The sequence below is a fragment of the Ciconia boyciana genome, chromosome 5 (genome assembly GCF_034638445.1).
Source record: "Ciconia boyciana chromosome 5, ASM3463844v1, whole genome shotgun sequence".
Classification (NCBI taxonomy): Eukaryota; Metazoa; Chordata; class Aves; order Ciconiiformes; family Ciconiidae; genus Ciconia; species Ciconia boyciana.
In genome coordinates, this window is record NC_132938.1 from 23101390 (window position 1) to 23118572 (window position 17183).

The 17183-nt window shown below is 34.8% G+C and overlaps 1 protein-coding gene across 10 annotated transcripts in view; it reads left to right on the forward strand.

Annotated features, from left to right (window-relative positions):
• The window catches only part of PCDH7 (protocadherin 7), a 288269-nt gene that overhangs the window by 38353 nt on the left and 232733 nt on the right, over positions 1 to 17183 (forward strand). For 5 of the 10 annotated variants that reach the window (XM_072863499.1, XM_072863502.1, XM_072863505.1 and 2 more), the window contains exon 2: positions 15146 to 15205. The exons of the other annotated variants lie outside the window; for them this stretch is intronic. In XM_072863499.1, the coding sequence (XP_072719600.1) occupies positions 15146 to 15205 (60 nt within the window). The remainder of the gene's footprint in view (positions 1 to 15145; positions 15206 to 17183) is intronic. 10 annotated transcript variants of the gene reach the window in all.

A 17183-nucleotide genomic window follows, 5' to 3' on the forward strand; every position in this document is an offset into this window, starting at 1 on the left:
CAGGCTTGCAAAAGACTTTTCGAAGTCTAGGCCATAAGCTGCTAAACCACATTGTTTAGGTCTTGGCAATATGGTAGGAATTACAGCATCAGTACTTCCATTTAATTCAGTAGGACTATTTGAATGAGCAGAGTGAGAATAATTTAGCAAAATACTTTAAAATTTTTATTATGAGCCACAAAACGTGCTGTATATAGCTAGAAAATTGAGCTCCAGATGAACGCATGTATTGTTTCTGTCTAAGCAATGTTGAGTCTCGTAGTGATGGTGTGTAATGATTCTTTAGAAATGGCAGGGTATAGAGGATAGTGGCTCGGAAAATAGCATGTTTGGTGTCACACAAGAAATTATTGCATCAAATGGTTTAAATAGCACTCAGAAAAAAAAGATTCTTTGTCCAGAAGAATTGTGTATTGGTTACAAATTGAAATCTGAACCTGTGTAGAGAAAATATAAAGGTTGATCCATGCAATTCGTATTAAGTTTTGGTTTTTGTGATTACAAATACCATGAAGACAGTAACAGGGAACTTTCCTATTGGTCTAGAAAGTAATCACACCTATATAGGTTTAGAACTTTCTTACTCTCTACAGAAATACTTATTTTTGTTCTGTTTCTCTCTGGGATAGATCTGACAATATTGGTTCAATATTTACAGAAATTGTTCATGGACTAGTTCTCTTGCAGGTGGCAAACAATTTTGTACAACATCACCTTACTCAGTTCTCAATAATTACTAGAGTAGTAAAGCTCAAATGTTAAATTTTATGTACGGATGCCTGTACTGTGTTTTTCTTGAAAAGGTCTTGGAGATATTCAGGATTCTGGGAAATAAAAGAAAAAAAAAGAAAAAGAAAAAAAAAGTCATAGAATCATAGAATGGTTTGGGTTGGAAGGGACCTTTAAAGGCCATCTAGTCCAACCCCATTGCAATGAGCAGGGACATCTTCAACTAGATCAGGTTGCTCAGAGCCCCATCCAACCTGACCTTGAATGTTTCCAGGGATGGGGCATCTACCACCTCTCCGGGCAACCTGGTCCAGTGTTTCACACCCTCATCGTAAAAAATTTCTTCCTTATATCTAGTCTGAATCTACCCTCTTTTAGTTTAAAACCATTAACCCTTGTCCTATCGCAACAGGCTCTACTAAAAAGTTTGTCCTCATCTTTCTTGTAAGCCCCCTTTAAGTACTGAAAGGCCACAATAACATCTCCCCAGAGTCTTCTCCAGGCTAAACAAACCCCACTCTCTCAGCCTCTCTTCACAGCACAGGTGTTCCATCCTTCTGATCATTTTTGTGGCCCTCCTCTGGACCTGCTCCAACAGGTCCATGTCTTTCCTGTGCTGAGCACTCCAGAGAAGGAGGCAGTACTCCAGTTGGTGTCTCACCAGAGCAGAGCAGAGGGGCAGAATCACCTCCCTCGACCTGCTGGCCACACTTCTTTTGATGCAGCCCAGGATATGGTTGGCTTTCTGGGCTGCAAGCGCACACTGCTGGCTCATGTCCAGCTTTTCATCCACCAGCACCCCCAAGTCCTTCTCTGCAGGGCTGCTCTCAATCCCTTAATCCCCCAGCCTGTATTGATACCAGGGGTTGCCCCAACCCATGTGCAGGACCTTGCACTTGGCCTTGTTGAACCTCATGAGGTTCACATAGGCCCACTTCTCAAGCTTGTCCAGGTCCCTCTGAATGGCATCCTGTCCCTCAGGTGTGTCAACCGCACCACTCAGCTTGGTGTCATCTGCAAACGGACATAGTCAAATGGACATAGTTTTGAAATCCAGAGATTAAAGAAAGAGAGTATTCTTTATTCTGTCAGCTACACAGCAGCTCAGAGAGGATTTTTTAAAAAATGCTTTTTCAGTTAAACATCCCAAGTATCTCGGATTGGCCAAGATTGGTTGCTTATCCATCTCCACAAGGATGGAAGGCAAATGATCAACACTGCTTCTTGTCTTGGATTCTAAAAATATTTTGAAGAATTAATTGTGAGGAAATACTAATGGTTTTGTCTAGCCTGCAAGTTCCCAGTGTGGTCAGAAAGGTCAATAGCTTTCTCTTGAGTTCTTTGGAGTGTGCTACAGAAGCATTTTTAAAATGTAAGAAATTGTCTGGTCTTCCTTTTAGTAGTCCCAATACTTAAATTATCTTGTGAGAAAATGGATGAAGTAACCTTCATAAGAGGTTTTTATACCTAGGCTTTGGGATATTATTGTTTGATCATACTAGAATATTTATATTAGGTTATATTTGTATTTTTCCTATCCTTTCCTGAAAGGAGATCTCAACAAGGCCTGGGTGAGTGACAATCTGGGTAGGAAAGAGCTGTCAAAAAACCCACCCAACCTTGAAAATGAGGGGTAGAATTTATAGGACTGTGCACATGCAATTGTCCTTCTTCAGAAGAGGCTGTCTAAATGACTTTGACCTTCTTTGTTTAGGTCCTATGTTTGACTGAGTGGAACTTGAAAAAAATCTTTTATTTACCTAGGACTATTTTCTTCTTAGTAAGAAACTTGAAATTGATTTTAACTTGACACATTTCTTCTCTGAAGTAATATAAAATCTTTGTCTAATAAATGTATACAGAGGCTTTGTGGCCCATCAGGGTATCATGACATTCCAGTGTATTGATTCTGTGGTGTTAAAGGGTGACATATTTGGTGTTAACGGGCCATCAGAGTATTGGGATTTGAATTGTACACAGTGAGAAACACTGGCTTTCCTGTAACATGACAGGCTTTCTAAAGCAGTGGAAGTAACTGTAGTCCTACATAATTCCTCATGTGTAAACTTCAAAGATTAATAAGATTTTTATATAATCATGCAGGAATTAAATTAATAAAATCAGAAAATCTTAGAAAAATTTCAGGAAATAGAATACTTATTGACCTGTAACAACCAAAACCATTCTGAAGTTTGTCATCTGCAAAAATTCTTGATGTCCAGAATTTAAAATTCACTCTTAAAAGGAACACTTTATTTTATATTTTTTTTTTTTTCTGCCAAGTGTACTCTGTATCTTAGGTAAAGATCTTAACTTTTGTCATTGTAGTTCATTTCAGCATACAGGGTTTGTTTACATTTCATGTAATGTCTGTTCTCTTTACTTTGTATTGTAGGCTAAAGGCCCGTAAGTGTAAAGCTGTAGCAATTTTGTGTTACCTTGCAGGGCATCAAATGCTGACCAAAAGAGCATGTGGACTAGAGAGGGTTAAAAATGATCATCTTCTGTTTTACTGTCCTTCAGGTTCTTTTTAGTTTTAATGGCCTGGAGTGGTTTCCTTGGAAATAGTATTTTGATTATTGTTTGATTGTCTTGTGTTGATTATAATTATTGTGCAGAAAAAATCGGCTAAGTCAAAAAAAGTGAGCTAATTCTAGCCATCTTTGGAAACCAATCATGGGAGTACCAGATTTATGGATTTAAAAGAGTCTGTAGAACTCAACTTCCAGATTTTTGCATGTTCTTGCTGTTTTGTGTGCTTGAATGCCAGTTGTCCTGCAAAGGAGTATAGAAAGCATTTTATATTATATGTTTGCTCTGTTTTCTAACAGCATAAGTATTTTGCTTAAGCAGATTTGCTAGGAAGTGACAGCTCTGAAAAATTGGACACAGTGGCTGCTGGAAGTATTTCAGTTCCAGGCAATCTAAATAGTGCAGAAGGGGGAAAATGAAATATCACTATATTTTAAAGATGACAGTTTTGTCAAAGATTCCTTTTCACTCTTCAACTTAAAACAAATGGAGTAAATCAAATATATCTAAAATGTCTGCACTCCTTGAACATGCACCACCTTTTTAGTTTCTTTTTTTTCCCCTTCTTTCCTCTCTCTTTAAAAGCATAAAGGAGAACTCTGACTTAGTAAATGTAAAACACACTGTGAGGAGCATAATTCTTCTGGTTTAATTGTTATCTCTGAACAGTTTTGAATCATAACAGGTTTTCATGAAACATAGTTACATAGTGAGAACCTAAGTAAAACCTAGTAAGGTGAGACTGAAATTAAGTATTATATTCTTCAGAATTATGTTGTTGCTCAGAAATTAGAATATTTTGTGTTCAAATTAATTTCAGTAACACAAATTATATTTTAGGAATAAAATTAGGAGAATATTTTGGTCAGATCAGGTTTTCTAAACATTTTGCAATACTTTGTTTCAAAATAAATAATGAGATAGATGTGCTGGATTTTTGACATGACATCCATCTCTTTGGTAATAGCTCCTTGCCGCTTATTTACATGGTTGAAACCCTCTAATGTAAGCCACAGATTTTTTTTAGAATATATTTTGTAACCATGTTTCATGTATGACTGCATGTCTTTGCTCCAAGACCTGGCCACTGTTACAAAGAATGCAGTTTTCTCCTGCCCCATATCAGCAGAAATAAAAAGTAGCGAGGAAAATTGAAATAAGGCTTATTTCAGTGACTTTTACTTTACTCCCTCTCAGTTTCATGGGTTCCTGCTACACTTCTGTGCGTGAAGAATCAGGAAGGTGACCTGGCCTGCTTGTTTCAATCTTCTTGAATGTTAACAGGCATCCTCAAAAACATTTTTTAAAAAGACCAACCTTAAAAGGAGGAGAGGGGGAAGAGTTTATTGACATGGCTCTTCCTACTTGAGCAGATATAATTGCTCATGATAAAGTTCCTGTTCATCCCGGCAACAGTGCAGTATATGTCCAGTGTATAGTTCTCTCCTGCTCCATTTTGATGTGGCACCAGACTTGGTGCTAGCATGTGTTCCCTTCACATTTAACACAGAAGAGAAATAATACATGGTAATACTTTACTGATATTTATAAAGTTCTGTTGGGAGTGGACCCCACCTTCCACAAAGTAAAAGCTACCCTGGTGTAATACCCACAATTTGTGCATATACAGACAAGGAGATGTCAGGGTTCCTCTTGCTGCTGTTTTCCTCATGTTCTACAATGAATCAGTCTTATTTGGTAGTCTGCTCCAAAAAAAGAGCTTAGCTACTCTATTTTATTAAAACCTGTCATAGATATTCTCCTTCTTAGTCCCCTTTACAATATCCCCAAATTAATTTGCATTATTTTAATCTTAGCAGGCCCAAGCAAAAAATCTACAACCTTGGATTTCTTGAGTTCCTGCCTGATACAGAGAGAGGGCTTAAGTATTTTCCTTCCTGCAAAGCAGAGTTTTTCTCATGGGCCTAAACCGTGTATTTTTTTGTTTCTAGGAAAGCGAGAAGTTGGAGGGTAACCACTAATTTTTTTTTCCCCTGATACATGACATGAAGGCTTTAAGAAAAAGGACTCCAAAGGTCTCTCATTTTCTTGAAGAAGCTAAGGCATCTCACAGCTTTGAAAATAATGAAGAAACCTGTAACTGAAAAACTTTAACTGTTAAAGTTGCTTCTTCTAACTCTGCTCAGTAGTTACACAATTTTTCCAAATATTTTGTGAATAGGCAGTTTTAAGTAGGGTTCTGCTGCTGTACTTCTTGCAGGGAAAGATGAATAAATTGTCACCTGCTAAGTGGAAATATTGAGAGTCCTGGAATAACTGCACAATGACTGAGTGGTTTCTGTGTATTTCTAGCAAGTTTCTGTCTAGTTTAGAGAGCTGGTATTTCCATATCATTTGCAGATAGAAGAATGGGAAAAAATGATAGTTGGGCTTTCCTTTTTTTCTTGTAACACATGCTGGCTGTTTTTAGCATTTCAGTACACCAGTGCGTGATAGCTAACTACAGAAAAATGTCTTTCACAATAATTTAGAAATTTCTCCACAAAGTTTTCCATTTGTGGGCATCCAGATTACAGAAAGAGGACTCAAATTAGAAGAAATAACTACGGAAAAGGTATCAGGAAAAAGGTTATGCAAATTTTAAGATTAAATCAGCTCAGTACTCTTACTATTTGAAGAAAGAGAGAGAAGCCTTTCGTTTGTAAAATGTTATACTGTGATGCAGAAAACCAATTATAATATACATGAAGTATGCACCTGTTATTAATTTCTGAGGCATCCTACTATTTGAAATAAATATCTGGAATTGTCACCTATCAACCTTGGCTGGTGTACTCTGCTTACCAGCCAGGGTAATCATAGTTTCATTGGTGTACGTATGTGTGTGTCCAGAAACTTTTTTTGGAAAACTATTTTTTATTCCACATCCCCCCTCCCGCCCCAAAATAAGGGGTAGTAATTCTAACCTGTCTTACTAATGGGTACTACCACTGATAATATGCTGACTAGGGGCAGCTGTGTAGAAATAAACTGGACTATGCTTCTGTAACTTACATTGATAGAGAAAGTCTTTTCACAGTATGCACACACTGCATATGGGATGTAATTCAATATGAAAGAAGTGGAGACACACTTAAAACTGATTTTGAGTCCTAAAATAAGCATTTTGCTATTTCACTGGAAAAAGATGATTTTATTTTTGATCAAAAAGAAAAGAAAAAAAAAAACCAGCCCAAAATTCTAAACCAAAATAGCATATAGAGTTAATTCCATATTCCCATGTACCAATTCTGTACATAAATTAATTTGTGGTGAGGAATTTATGAACAAAAGGATTAGTGGTCACCTAATATCTGTAAGCATGCAAAATAAGCTATGTTTGGATCACCAGAGTGCAATCTAATGTGAAGTAATTTAACTGATCTCACAAATATTTGAATGCAACTTTCATTGCATTCCAGTGTTCAGCTACTTTCAGGTGTGTACTGTTAGTATGATAGTCTGATTTGGACACATGATGTAATTTCACATATATAACTACTTCAAATCTAGCTTAATTTTGGTCATTTTAGGTTTAATGTAAAAGGATGTCCAAGAAATTAAAGGTCACTTCATTAACTGCTCATTTTTCTTTCTTTTTTTTTCTTTATTCTACATCATATGTTAAAGATAAAAGCACTTTCTCTGCTTCCATTAATAAAAAGTGAATAGGGAAGAAAAAGCAATTATTTGCAGAATGTAAAATCCTTATGATAATTTTACAGACTTTAATTAAACCAATCTACCACGCTGTGCTCATAAGACAGACTATGAAATAAGCTCTTATTTGTTAGGAAACACCATACTGCTCATTGATAAAGGACTTCAAAACTTGGAACTTATTTAGAAGCATGGAATTTATGTTTCCTTTGAAAGGGAAGACATACATACAAAAAAGCCTCTTGTTTTGAACTTAATTTTAAGAAAGTCCACAGTTGACAATACAAACAAGTTTACACTGTCAGTATAATAATTTCCATAGTATTTTGCATAAATATAACATAGTATCTAAGGATCACTGCATTCTTTATAAACTTTGCTCATCATTATGATGCTTCCATAATGTAACTTAAGTGAGTATTCAGATGAATGTATGGAGTAACTGAGAATTCGTAAATCTTACAAACCTTTTAACTACAACTTGGACGTACACTGAAGAGGGATTCAGGAAACCTATCTATAAAGCATTTAATTCCATGAATAATGCTTCTGTCTCCCAAGAACATTTCACTAGAAGCTCTTTTTGGCCTTGTATGTACAAATGAAGAGCTTAGTAAGCCACAAATTTAATTGACAGATACCATTCCATGCATATTATAAATTAGGCAATGATTTTTAAAGTGCCCTTTAAAATAAAAGTTATTAATGCCTTTAAAAAATAAAATTGCATTTAAAAAAATACATATTTGTCATTCACCTCAGTTTTTGTATACTTTAGACACCGAAGTCTTGCCAATCTTTATTTTCTTTCTGTCTTGGCAAGTACTGTACGATGGCTGGAGAAATTATAAACAAGTGTAATACTGTGTCTGAAGTAACAAAGGATCACTAGCAGAGAACACAGACATTTTACCTTTAGGCAGATTAATTCTGGGACTTGGAAAAGTATATTCCCTGTTCAATCTGTATGGTTTATCCTCTTCAGCATTGGCCTTCAGTAGTAGGTATAGACAATGATTGTAGTGCCACTGACAGGTAGGAGGAAGGTGGGGAAGGTGACATGGAAATACTTTTCATACACATGTCTATGAGGTACAATATCTCAAATACCTTCTCAGAGGCTCAGATGCAGAGGTGTTAATTCTGTGTACAGGCATGAGAGGATTTTTTTTTTTTTAATGGAATAAATTACATGATCAGGAAAATTACAAGGAATGAGAAAAGGGAGGAGAAGGGAAGTCAGATAATCAGAGAGAGGTACATTATAGGGGTGTGGTCAGTATAAGGGTAAAGGGCTGACAAATGTCAACTGAGATAGACATTAAAGGGATGATTAAAAGAAAACTTTATTAAGTTATATTAACAAAACAAGAGTAGGAGAGAAGCAGGACAATTATTACACTTAGAGGTGCAAGATAACGTAGATGTGATGCAGAAATGAAATTAAACCTTTGCCTTATTTTTAAACAAAGGTGATAATGTTGTACATGGGAGGCAAAAGCTGGAAGTGTCTGAGATAAAAGCAAAACTTGGAGTCCAATGTATGTGAGTCAGGGAGGAACAGATAAGCGTCATCATTGAATTCTGAGTGATACAGAAAAAAGCATCCCATGTCTTTTTGTAAATAAATCTGTTAGGGCAAAAATGGTGCTGTTTTGTTGGAGAATACAGTATTTATATTTAAGTAGTGGGGAAGATGGAAAAGAAGGGATAAAGGTCTAAAAGTGTGACCTCATTTTTTATCAAACAGTAGAGCAGAATTTGTATGAAAAAATTGAGTTGCTGACATAAAGGAAGAAGGAAGATGGGATAAAATGGAAACTGAAAATGGCTTTTCTGAAAGGGGTTCATACAAACCAATCTGATACCTTCCTTTGAAAAGATAACCAATTTCCTAGATAAAGAAAATTTAGTAATCTCTCTCTTTGGCCTTCAGCAAGCAGTTGATATTGTGCCACCTGGGAAATTATTTGTGCACCTGAGAAAGATGGGGATTACTAGAGGAATTACAAAATATGTAAGAATTTCACTAAAATGAGATGACGCTTGGTGTTGTTGCAAAGGCAAGCATTATAAATAGAGGGAAAGTTACTCACTCAAGTCAAGTATCAGTCTTAAGACTGATTTTGCTTTATATTTTAACCTTCATACACAGAGTGCAAATGTAATAATGAAACTTGATTATGAAACAAATATGATAAACATTATGAGTTTGGGTGAGGATTAGACTGTACTAGATGAAGGACTAGAAAACTTTCTAGACTGTAGCAATTAAAATAAAACTTGACAACTCAAAATACAATAGCAAGAACAAGACAAGTTGTAAATTCAGTTAGGAAATCATGAGATGGAAACAGCAGAAAAAGAGGAGAATTTAATGAATTAGGCAGAGTCATTACGAGCACCAGTGTGACACAGGCAAATTTGTTTCTGCAGCATAAGGCTGCATCAAGTTGTGTGCTGCTGTGAGAGAAACGGACATATTCATGTCATTCGAGGAGTCATTCATGAGACTTCATCTGAAAAATCATTACGTTATTCTGGTCAACCATTTTCAGGAAGAATTAAGCTTACATTTAGAGATTCAGAAAGAACTGTGAACTATAGAGTTAGCTGTGCAAGAGATGACTAAAAGGGCTTTGCTTATTCAGACTGAAGGCTGAGACATGCTGTGGCAAGCTAAAATTGGATGGCAGAAGCTGTACTATCCTCAAGGCATGAATACTTGAACCTCCTTTGAATCACTTTGTGAACCACTGCCTGGTATATTAGGGTAAACCAAAACTGGAATTCTTTTGCTTTAATACACCCAGCTGAAGACTGCAATAGTACATGAGCTCATTCATAGGCATATCATATAACCCTGTCCTGAAGGCTTTAATGCCCATCAGAAGGGTGGAGCAGATGGATGAGGGTGGTAACTATTCCTGCCATCTGGTTTTAAGCCACTGCTACATGTACCTCAGAGCCTTAAGAAAAGAAGTGGTGAGAGCAGATTTGATTGCTCTTCATAAAAATATTGAGAATAAATACCAGCAAAAAGTATTAAAGAACAATGTTGATATAATAGCAATTAATATACCACTATATGTTTAGTCTAGAAATTGAAAAAAAGATTTCAACCCTCTGGAGGTATGAGGTGATGTAAAAAAATCTTACTAGTTTTGAAATGGAACTTCATCAGTTTAGAAAAAGAGTTACACAGATATTTTCCTTACAGTATGTTCCTGTACTCCTAAGAAAAGGGAAAAACCCCAAACAGCAACAACAAAACATGGGCCAGGCTTTTCATGCCTTGGTTTCTTAATGATGGATTAAACTATTAGTAGCATTATCTACACCAAGATCAAGCTATGTTCTGTAAGCTGTTTCAAGAGCAGCACAAACCTCTCAGTGTGAGGTTTGCGGCATCAGAGGCATCTAAGAATATCAGTACTTTGTGTTCTGTTTTTCTGTGAGCCTTTTTTTTTTCTTGACATGGCAGTATTACTCAGTTTTCAAGGAACTTCAGTGTTGTTGGCTTAAGATTGCAATAAATAACTTAAATAGGTAACATTCGTATTATTACAGTGCTTCTTAATGCATTAGTTCAGTAGGGTAAGGTGACAGAATTTTAATAAATGTATTACGGAAGTAATATGGAAACCATACGGAAGTTTGCATTATTGAGACTTTTTAGGTAGATTAATCCTATGTTATTCCACTCTGTGCCTTCAAAAAACTATTAGCAAGTTATATTTCTCAACACTGTCTACCTGAAATAAGTCAATGCATATGTATTGAAAATAGAACAATAATATCATACTGGATTGTAATGAAGACACTTCTGTGCTTCAGGAATTGCAAGGCATTGTAGTAAATAGAATTAAATATGCAACATTTTTATTATTACAGTGCTTGTGTAAGAGTGGATGAGAGAGTTAAATGGGATATTTTATATTTTGGTTTTCATTCCTACCTACTACTAGTAGAAGGTATATGTTTCCGATTAATTTACAACATTTTGGGATTTTTTAGAAAGAACTGATTGCTAAACAGTTAAGTATATGTGATTTTTTGAATTCTAAGGCATAAATTATTTAGTTTGTGGGGATGAACAAATTAATTTCAGGGCAATGGCATAAACACAGTCTTTCCATCTCTAACCACTGTCTTTGTGAGCCAGCAATCTCCTGGTGCCTAACATCAAGGGTGGTCGATATGTCACCATATTACTGCAAAGTGTGACTATGAACAGAACATAATCCTAATATCCTAAAAATATAGGGTGGTGTGGTGAGATTCGCCAGATGCCTGCATGTTCAAAATTCATTCAGAGGCATAATGTGAGCAGGAAATCAACAAACCAGAGAGTTTGTAAAGATAATGAATGATACATGTTTATTTTGTCAATTTTATGCCTATAATGATGCATTAAAAATGATAATTCATTTATTTTTCTGTTTTCGGTATGAAGTAGAAAGCTTAGATTTGATGGACTTGATTTGCCTTTTACCTAATGTGCAGGAGTCAGCAGTAGCCACAATGAAGTTGCAAAACTAGACCCAACTGATACACAGTAGTTAAGAATATGGTAAATTGAATTTAAATAAAGTTAAATGAGAATACAGTCATGTTAAACTGTGTACTAAATCTAGGTGCGTTACCCTTTTAAGTTGATTTCTTTAACTTTTTTTCTTTTAAACTTTCATCATCAGGATTGTTAATAAGATTTCTTATATTAAATTAGACCATATGTATTACAGAAATTCTAATGACTAAAATCTATGCATCTCTGCGATCATATGTAGCAGTCCTCATTCATTTCTTATTCAGAAAAACTTCATCAGTTTAAATTTGCCTATTTTTTTTACCTATATATCACCTTTAATGATTCACAAATATTGTACAAATAGTACAACATAAAGATATTGAATATTTTATTTACTGATTCATTTTCTTTTGTTTGTTTAAGAATATGGGAATTAGTATTCCTTATTCAACATATATATTCTAAGGAAATATATTCAATACACTTCCTGTAGTTCCCCACATCCTATTTTGATTTCTGTCACAAACTGAAAATGAAGTTGTGTGTGTAAAAGAAGTTTAAAATAGGTTAGAAGCATCTTGTGAAATCTAACAAGAAATCTATGGAGATATATTTTTATCTGGCATTTGCTGTAGTGGGCAAAAATGAGCATGTTGTGCCTTTCAGTTCCGTTTAAGACACGTCGAATGTTGCAGAAACTTGTAATGTCTCAAATTTTTAGCAATACATACATATCAATCAGATCAATATATAATATATACTGCAATCATAACATATTTACAGACACAGATTTAGTGCTAGTATAAAGTGAGATAAGTGGCAAAAAAAAAAAAAGATTAAAAGGTGCTTGCAGAAGTTAATCATTCTGAGTTTGTAGCAATATGTTGTGGCTGTGATCATCTATACTCTGTTAAAGTGTGGCTTCTCACTTCTTTAATAAAAAATAATTACCTATAATAGCAAATATATATCACTAACACTAAAAGTTCACTTACCAATGGCAATGAATATGTAAGTTAAGAAAAAAGAAGAAACAGGTATAAATACCCATTAATAAATTAAAGGTTGTTATTACAATAATTTTTATATACTGCAGCATTCAAATACTGGAACAGATTTCCCATTGAAATAGTTATGCAAGAAAATTGTAACCTATCAAGGAAATATGTGAGATTATGCCTATGGTAAACAGAAAGTGGACTCAGTATGTAATAAGAAACTTCCAGGCCTGTATTTCAGTATTATGGACTGGATTAGCAGAGAACTGCAAGCATCTTGCTCATGAAAACTGAGATACTGACTCGCAATTCTTCATTTAACTCTTTGGTGTATGTGCATTTTCATGACAGGAAATGGGAGGAGGAACAAGACAGTAATACCAATTTCCTGGAAGTTAGCAAGATTCTTTGATTGCCATAGAAAACTGAGGAAAAGCAGCTCATTTCACAGAAATTTAGAGAAGGAGAAAAGATAATTTTCTGATTTTTTCCATCAATCTTTATATATGGATGCATCTACATTAATGATACGGGCCACAGGAAGGGTTTTTTTGGGTGTGAATTTGATTCAAGTTTATATTTGGGGTCCTACTGTACATATTTTAGTGCACCACTGATCCTTTTGAAGCATTGTCTTCCTTCTAGCATTGTCTTCAGGGTGTCGTGTGGTGCGTAGCACTTGCAATGCAGATGCAAGCTCCTCCATCAGTTTGCTCTCTATGCTTGCATAGTGTATGCCTAAGACTGGCAAGTGGCAAACTTTGTTGCTTGTTAAGATGCAATGTAGAGAGGCACAACAAATTCCACTGTCATCCTTCCCTTTTTAGACTGCATCAGCAGGTAACATAGACACACACACACACACTGAGACTGCCATGATTATTTGAATTTGTGAGGTTATAATATATTGCATTTTTGATAAAAAGATTCAACACTCTGTCTAGTATGAGTCAGGTAATTGGTTTGCTTGTTTTAGCTTTTCTTTTGCATTGATTCATGATTTGATTTGTTAACTAAAAAAATAATGTGTATCTGTCATAGAAGAGAGCTCTAATTATGGAAAAAATTTGTTACATTTATGAACATTTTTTACCTCAGAAATATTTTATGAATGCACTGAATGCTTACAACTGTGTTTGTATCTTGAAGAAAGATATTTAAAATATATGGTAGCAGATCCCTGTTGATTGCATACTGGACAAGTCTACTATTCCAGTGAATGCATTCTTCTTAAAGTTAGCAAAATTTTTTATATGAATTGGAATAACTGTTGAGGTTAGCATCTTTGAGGTACTCAGTGTACTTAAATGATAGGTAGAGAGATAGATCCATCAAGATAGATAGATAGATAGGTGCATTACCTATTTTTCTATAAAACCTTTTTGGTCAGTTTAGTGTTTTTGCCGTTTAGTCAAGCTAAGACAGTGGAAACTGAACAGAGATTTGCATATAATTGGATTGATGATGATGAAGAATTTTACTGAGGCATAAATATATTTCTTTTGCAACCAAAGCAGAATGTTTTGCTTGCTTGTCCCAGATGGCTTCCCGTAAGAAGATCATATTTAGATTGAGGAACAGACGTTACTTATTTGAGGACATTTGGGAGTCTTTTATGGATTACGTTCATAGAGAAAAAGCTGCTTTGTAGAGATGCTTGACATTGCTATCCTACACTTGTGTAATTTTGTTTTAACTTTGCGTATGTGTAATAGGTTAGAAGAAGTGATTCATTAACATGTTGGAAAATAAGGACTTAGTAGTGAGTGATGTAATATAAATATAAATTATTAATAATACAAAAATACTGGAAAAGCTGAAAAGACTGTCTGGTGAATGCCAACCAAACATGTTATGTAACCAACACATAATGGGTTAATGTTTTTTGTGTAGATGACCCGTTTCTGAGTGATATCTTATGAGCTGTTTTTGAAGAATATATTGGACAGAAACCTTCACTGTTTATCAGTAGATGTGCATGCCTCTTTAGTGTCTAGTTTCCTTCATAAACGTATTGATCAAACAGATTCAAAGGAAGTACATTTTCCCCTAGTTCTCAGTTTTCTTTATGTCCACATGGTAGCATAATAGTTGATACCTGGCATTTTGAGTAACTTAGATGTTCACAGAATTGTCATTGTATACTGTATATTGCCCTCCAAATCTGGCTTGCTCACTTCCCCCCTTTTTTTTTTTTGGGGGGGGGGGGGCGGGGGGGTGAGGTGGATGAGGGGGAAGACGAATTGCCTTGTTTGTTTTCTTATGAAATTCCTATTCTTTGCTTCTTTCAACTATCTGATATTATTAGCGACTTACTGCACTATTTATCCCATCACTTCATGGAGAAAAGTTATGCTTGTCACTGATACCTTAAACATTTATATTATTTTTTAGTCTGTCTGCAGTAACTATAGGTAAGAAAAGGAAGAACATATAAATCACTGCAATTTCTCTATGATTTAAAAACATCCAGTTCCTGGACATAGTTCACTTAATTCCTTCTTTTTCTTAAAAATATGTAACACTATTCTAAATGTTTTCACTGCCAAATAGTTATTTTATGGAATTACATTTGGAATTAAGGGAGAGAAGAGGAATCTTTTTGCTCACTTATAAGTTCCGTGATACAGGATTAGGTTAGCCAAACCCTACTCACATGCCGGTAAGCAGAAATATATTTTTGTATTTTTTGTAGGTGGATACAGTGCAGACTACGCAGCACCCTGGCCACATTGAGGAATCATGTAAAATGAATGTATGTGCTCGTAAGTGAATTATTTATGAAATGAAACTCCAACTCTAAGGGATGTTGGATCACAAAATACATGAACTCTCTTTACTTTCATGTTAAGAAATTGATTCCCAGGGGGCAGGGTTACTGCAGAACTAAGTGGACCTTGAAAGCAAAGCTATTTAAAAAAAAAAAAAAGAAAATGAATGAACATGATAAATCATTTTTTAAAACCCTGAAAACAAGAGATTCAGATTACATTTTGGATGCATTTGGAGAGATATTAAACAGAGTCAAGAATCCAAACCAGAAAAACAAATGGTATGTGAGAAAGGTTTGGAAAGCAGAAATGATCATAAGTGGAGGAACAGGATCAAATACCATCTAATTTAGGAGTATGAATAGGATAAAAAAACTTACCGTTGTCTGCTTTGTTCTGTCTTTGAAAGGACTGAAATTTGATTAGATGATTGCTTCAATTACTAACTGGGAGATGAGTGTGAACAAGATTGAATTTTCAGTATTTGAATCAAGGAAGTATTTTTGATTTGCTGAAAAAAAAATGAACAACCTTGATGATGTGCTAGACAAACAAAGAAAAAATTTTATACCTCAGGACTGAATTTCTGGAAATCCAGATATAGTCTTAGTGTTTGAAAATCTTTGTAGTATTTGGGGACATGAGACAGAGTGGGGGAGAGAAATTAGGGGAAGCAGTCTTGGGTCCTTCAGATTTTGCTGAGAAAAATGGGTCTACAAGGAAATTGAGGTAGATACAAAGAAGAAACCAAAACAAGTTAAATGACTCTACCAGTGAACAGGGAAGTCAACAGTCACTCACATGTATACACATACAGTTTGGTTGTTAAACACAAGTTAATTCACTTGGCTAAAGCACTCTAGAATAACTGTGCCAAGGATTGTGCAATTGCCAATATCAAAACCACATGTAGGGAAAACCTCTGACTCTGCAGTCACTATTAAGCTATATACATCATATGAAGACAAAAACTATAGCGCCAACTCCAATTTTATATATACTTATACCAATTTTTATATTTATTCTATATATATATTTGGATATTACACTATATAATATACAGATTATGATTTAGAGAAAGGAAAGGCTGAATATTTTCTCCTAAATAATTTATTCATTCATATCCTTCATCTTCATCGTAAGGAACAACAAAACAAGATATTTTAAGTATTAATAATTTTTCAACAAGCTCTTTTTCTTATGAATAAAGCATAACTTCAGCTCATTCAAGTTTCTGATGTAAAGCTGGTATAACTGTGTGAGGAAACTATTATATTTGTAACTAAAGTGTATATTATCACTTGCCTTCCTTCATAATATGACTTTTCAACTGTATGAACAATGCTGAAAAACACTTTTTCTCTCCTGATTGTTATGCATTTATATCTGAATTAGCTCACCCTTTGTGTTTATCCCTTCAAAACTGGTAGTCTGCCACTTTTTTCCACTGGTAGTAATTAATTCCAAGTGGAGGAACTTATGATGCAGTAGGGGCTTTGACCTCTTTATTGTACTGAGATATATTATTAAACTTCAAAGTCTGTATACTGCTACTATATTGATTTTGTTTTCTGTGAACAAAATCAATGAGCAAAATTAAAATTAAAAAATCAATTCTTTCATTTTTGAATTGATTTGGGTTTTCTACATGTACTTTGTTTATTTAACCTTGATTGCTAGTCTGGAACTCATTGAAAGGAGAACACATTGAGACCTTTAGTAATTCTGCATAAAAGAAACTTATGGAAATTAATAAAATACAGAGAGAAAGAAAATTAAAGTTAAGACATACAGGAATGAGAAAGAAAAAGATGTAAAAGAGATCAAGAATAGCATTGTTCTCAGTTGGGATGTATTGTTTAGGAATATCAAAGAACCTATAAAAATTAATACCAATAGCTTTGTCAGAAAAATTGGCATACAGATTGTTTCTTTTGCATTTTCTAGCCTTTTCCTTTAATT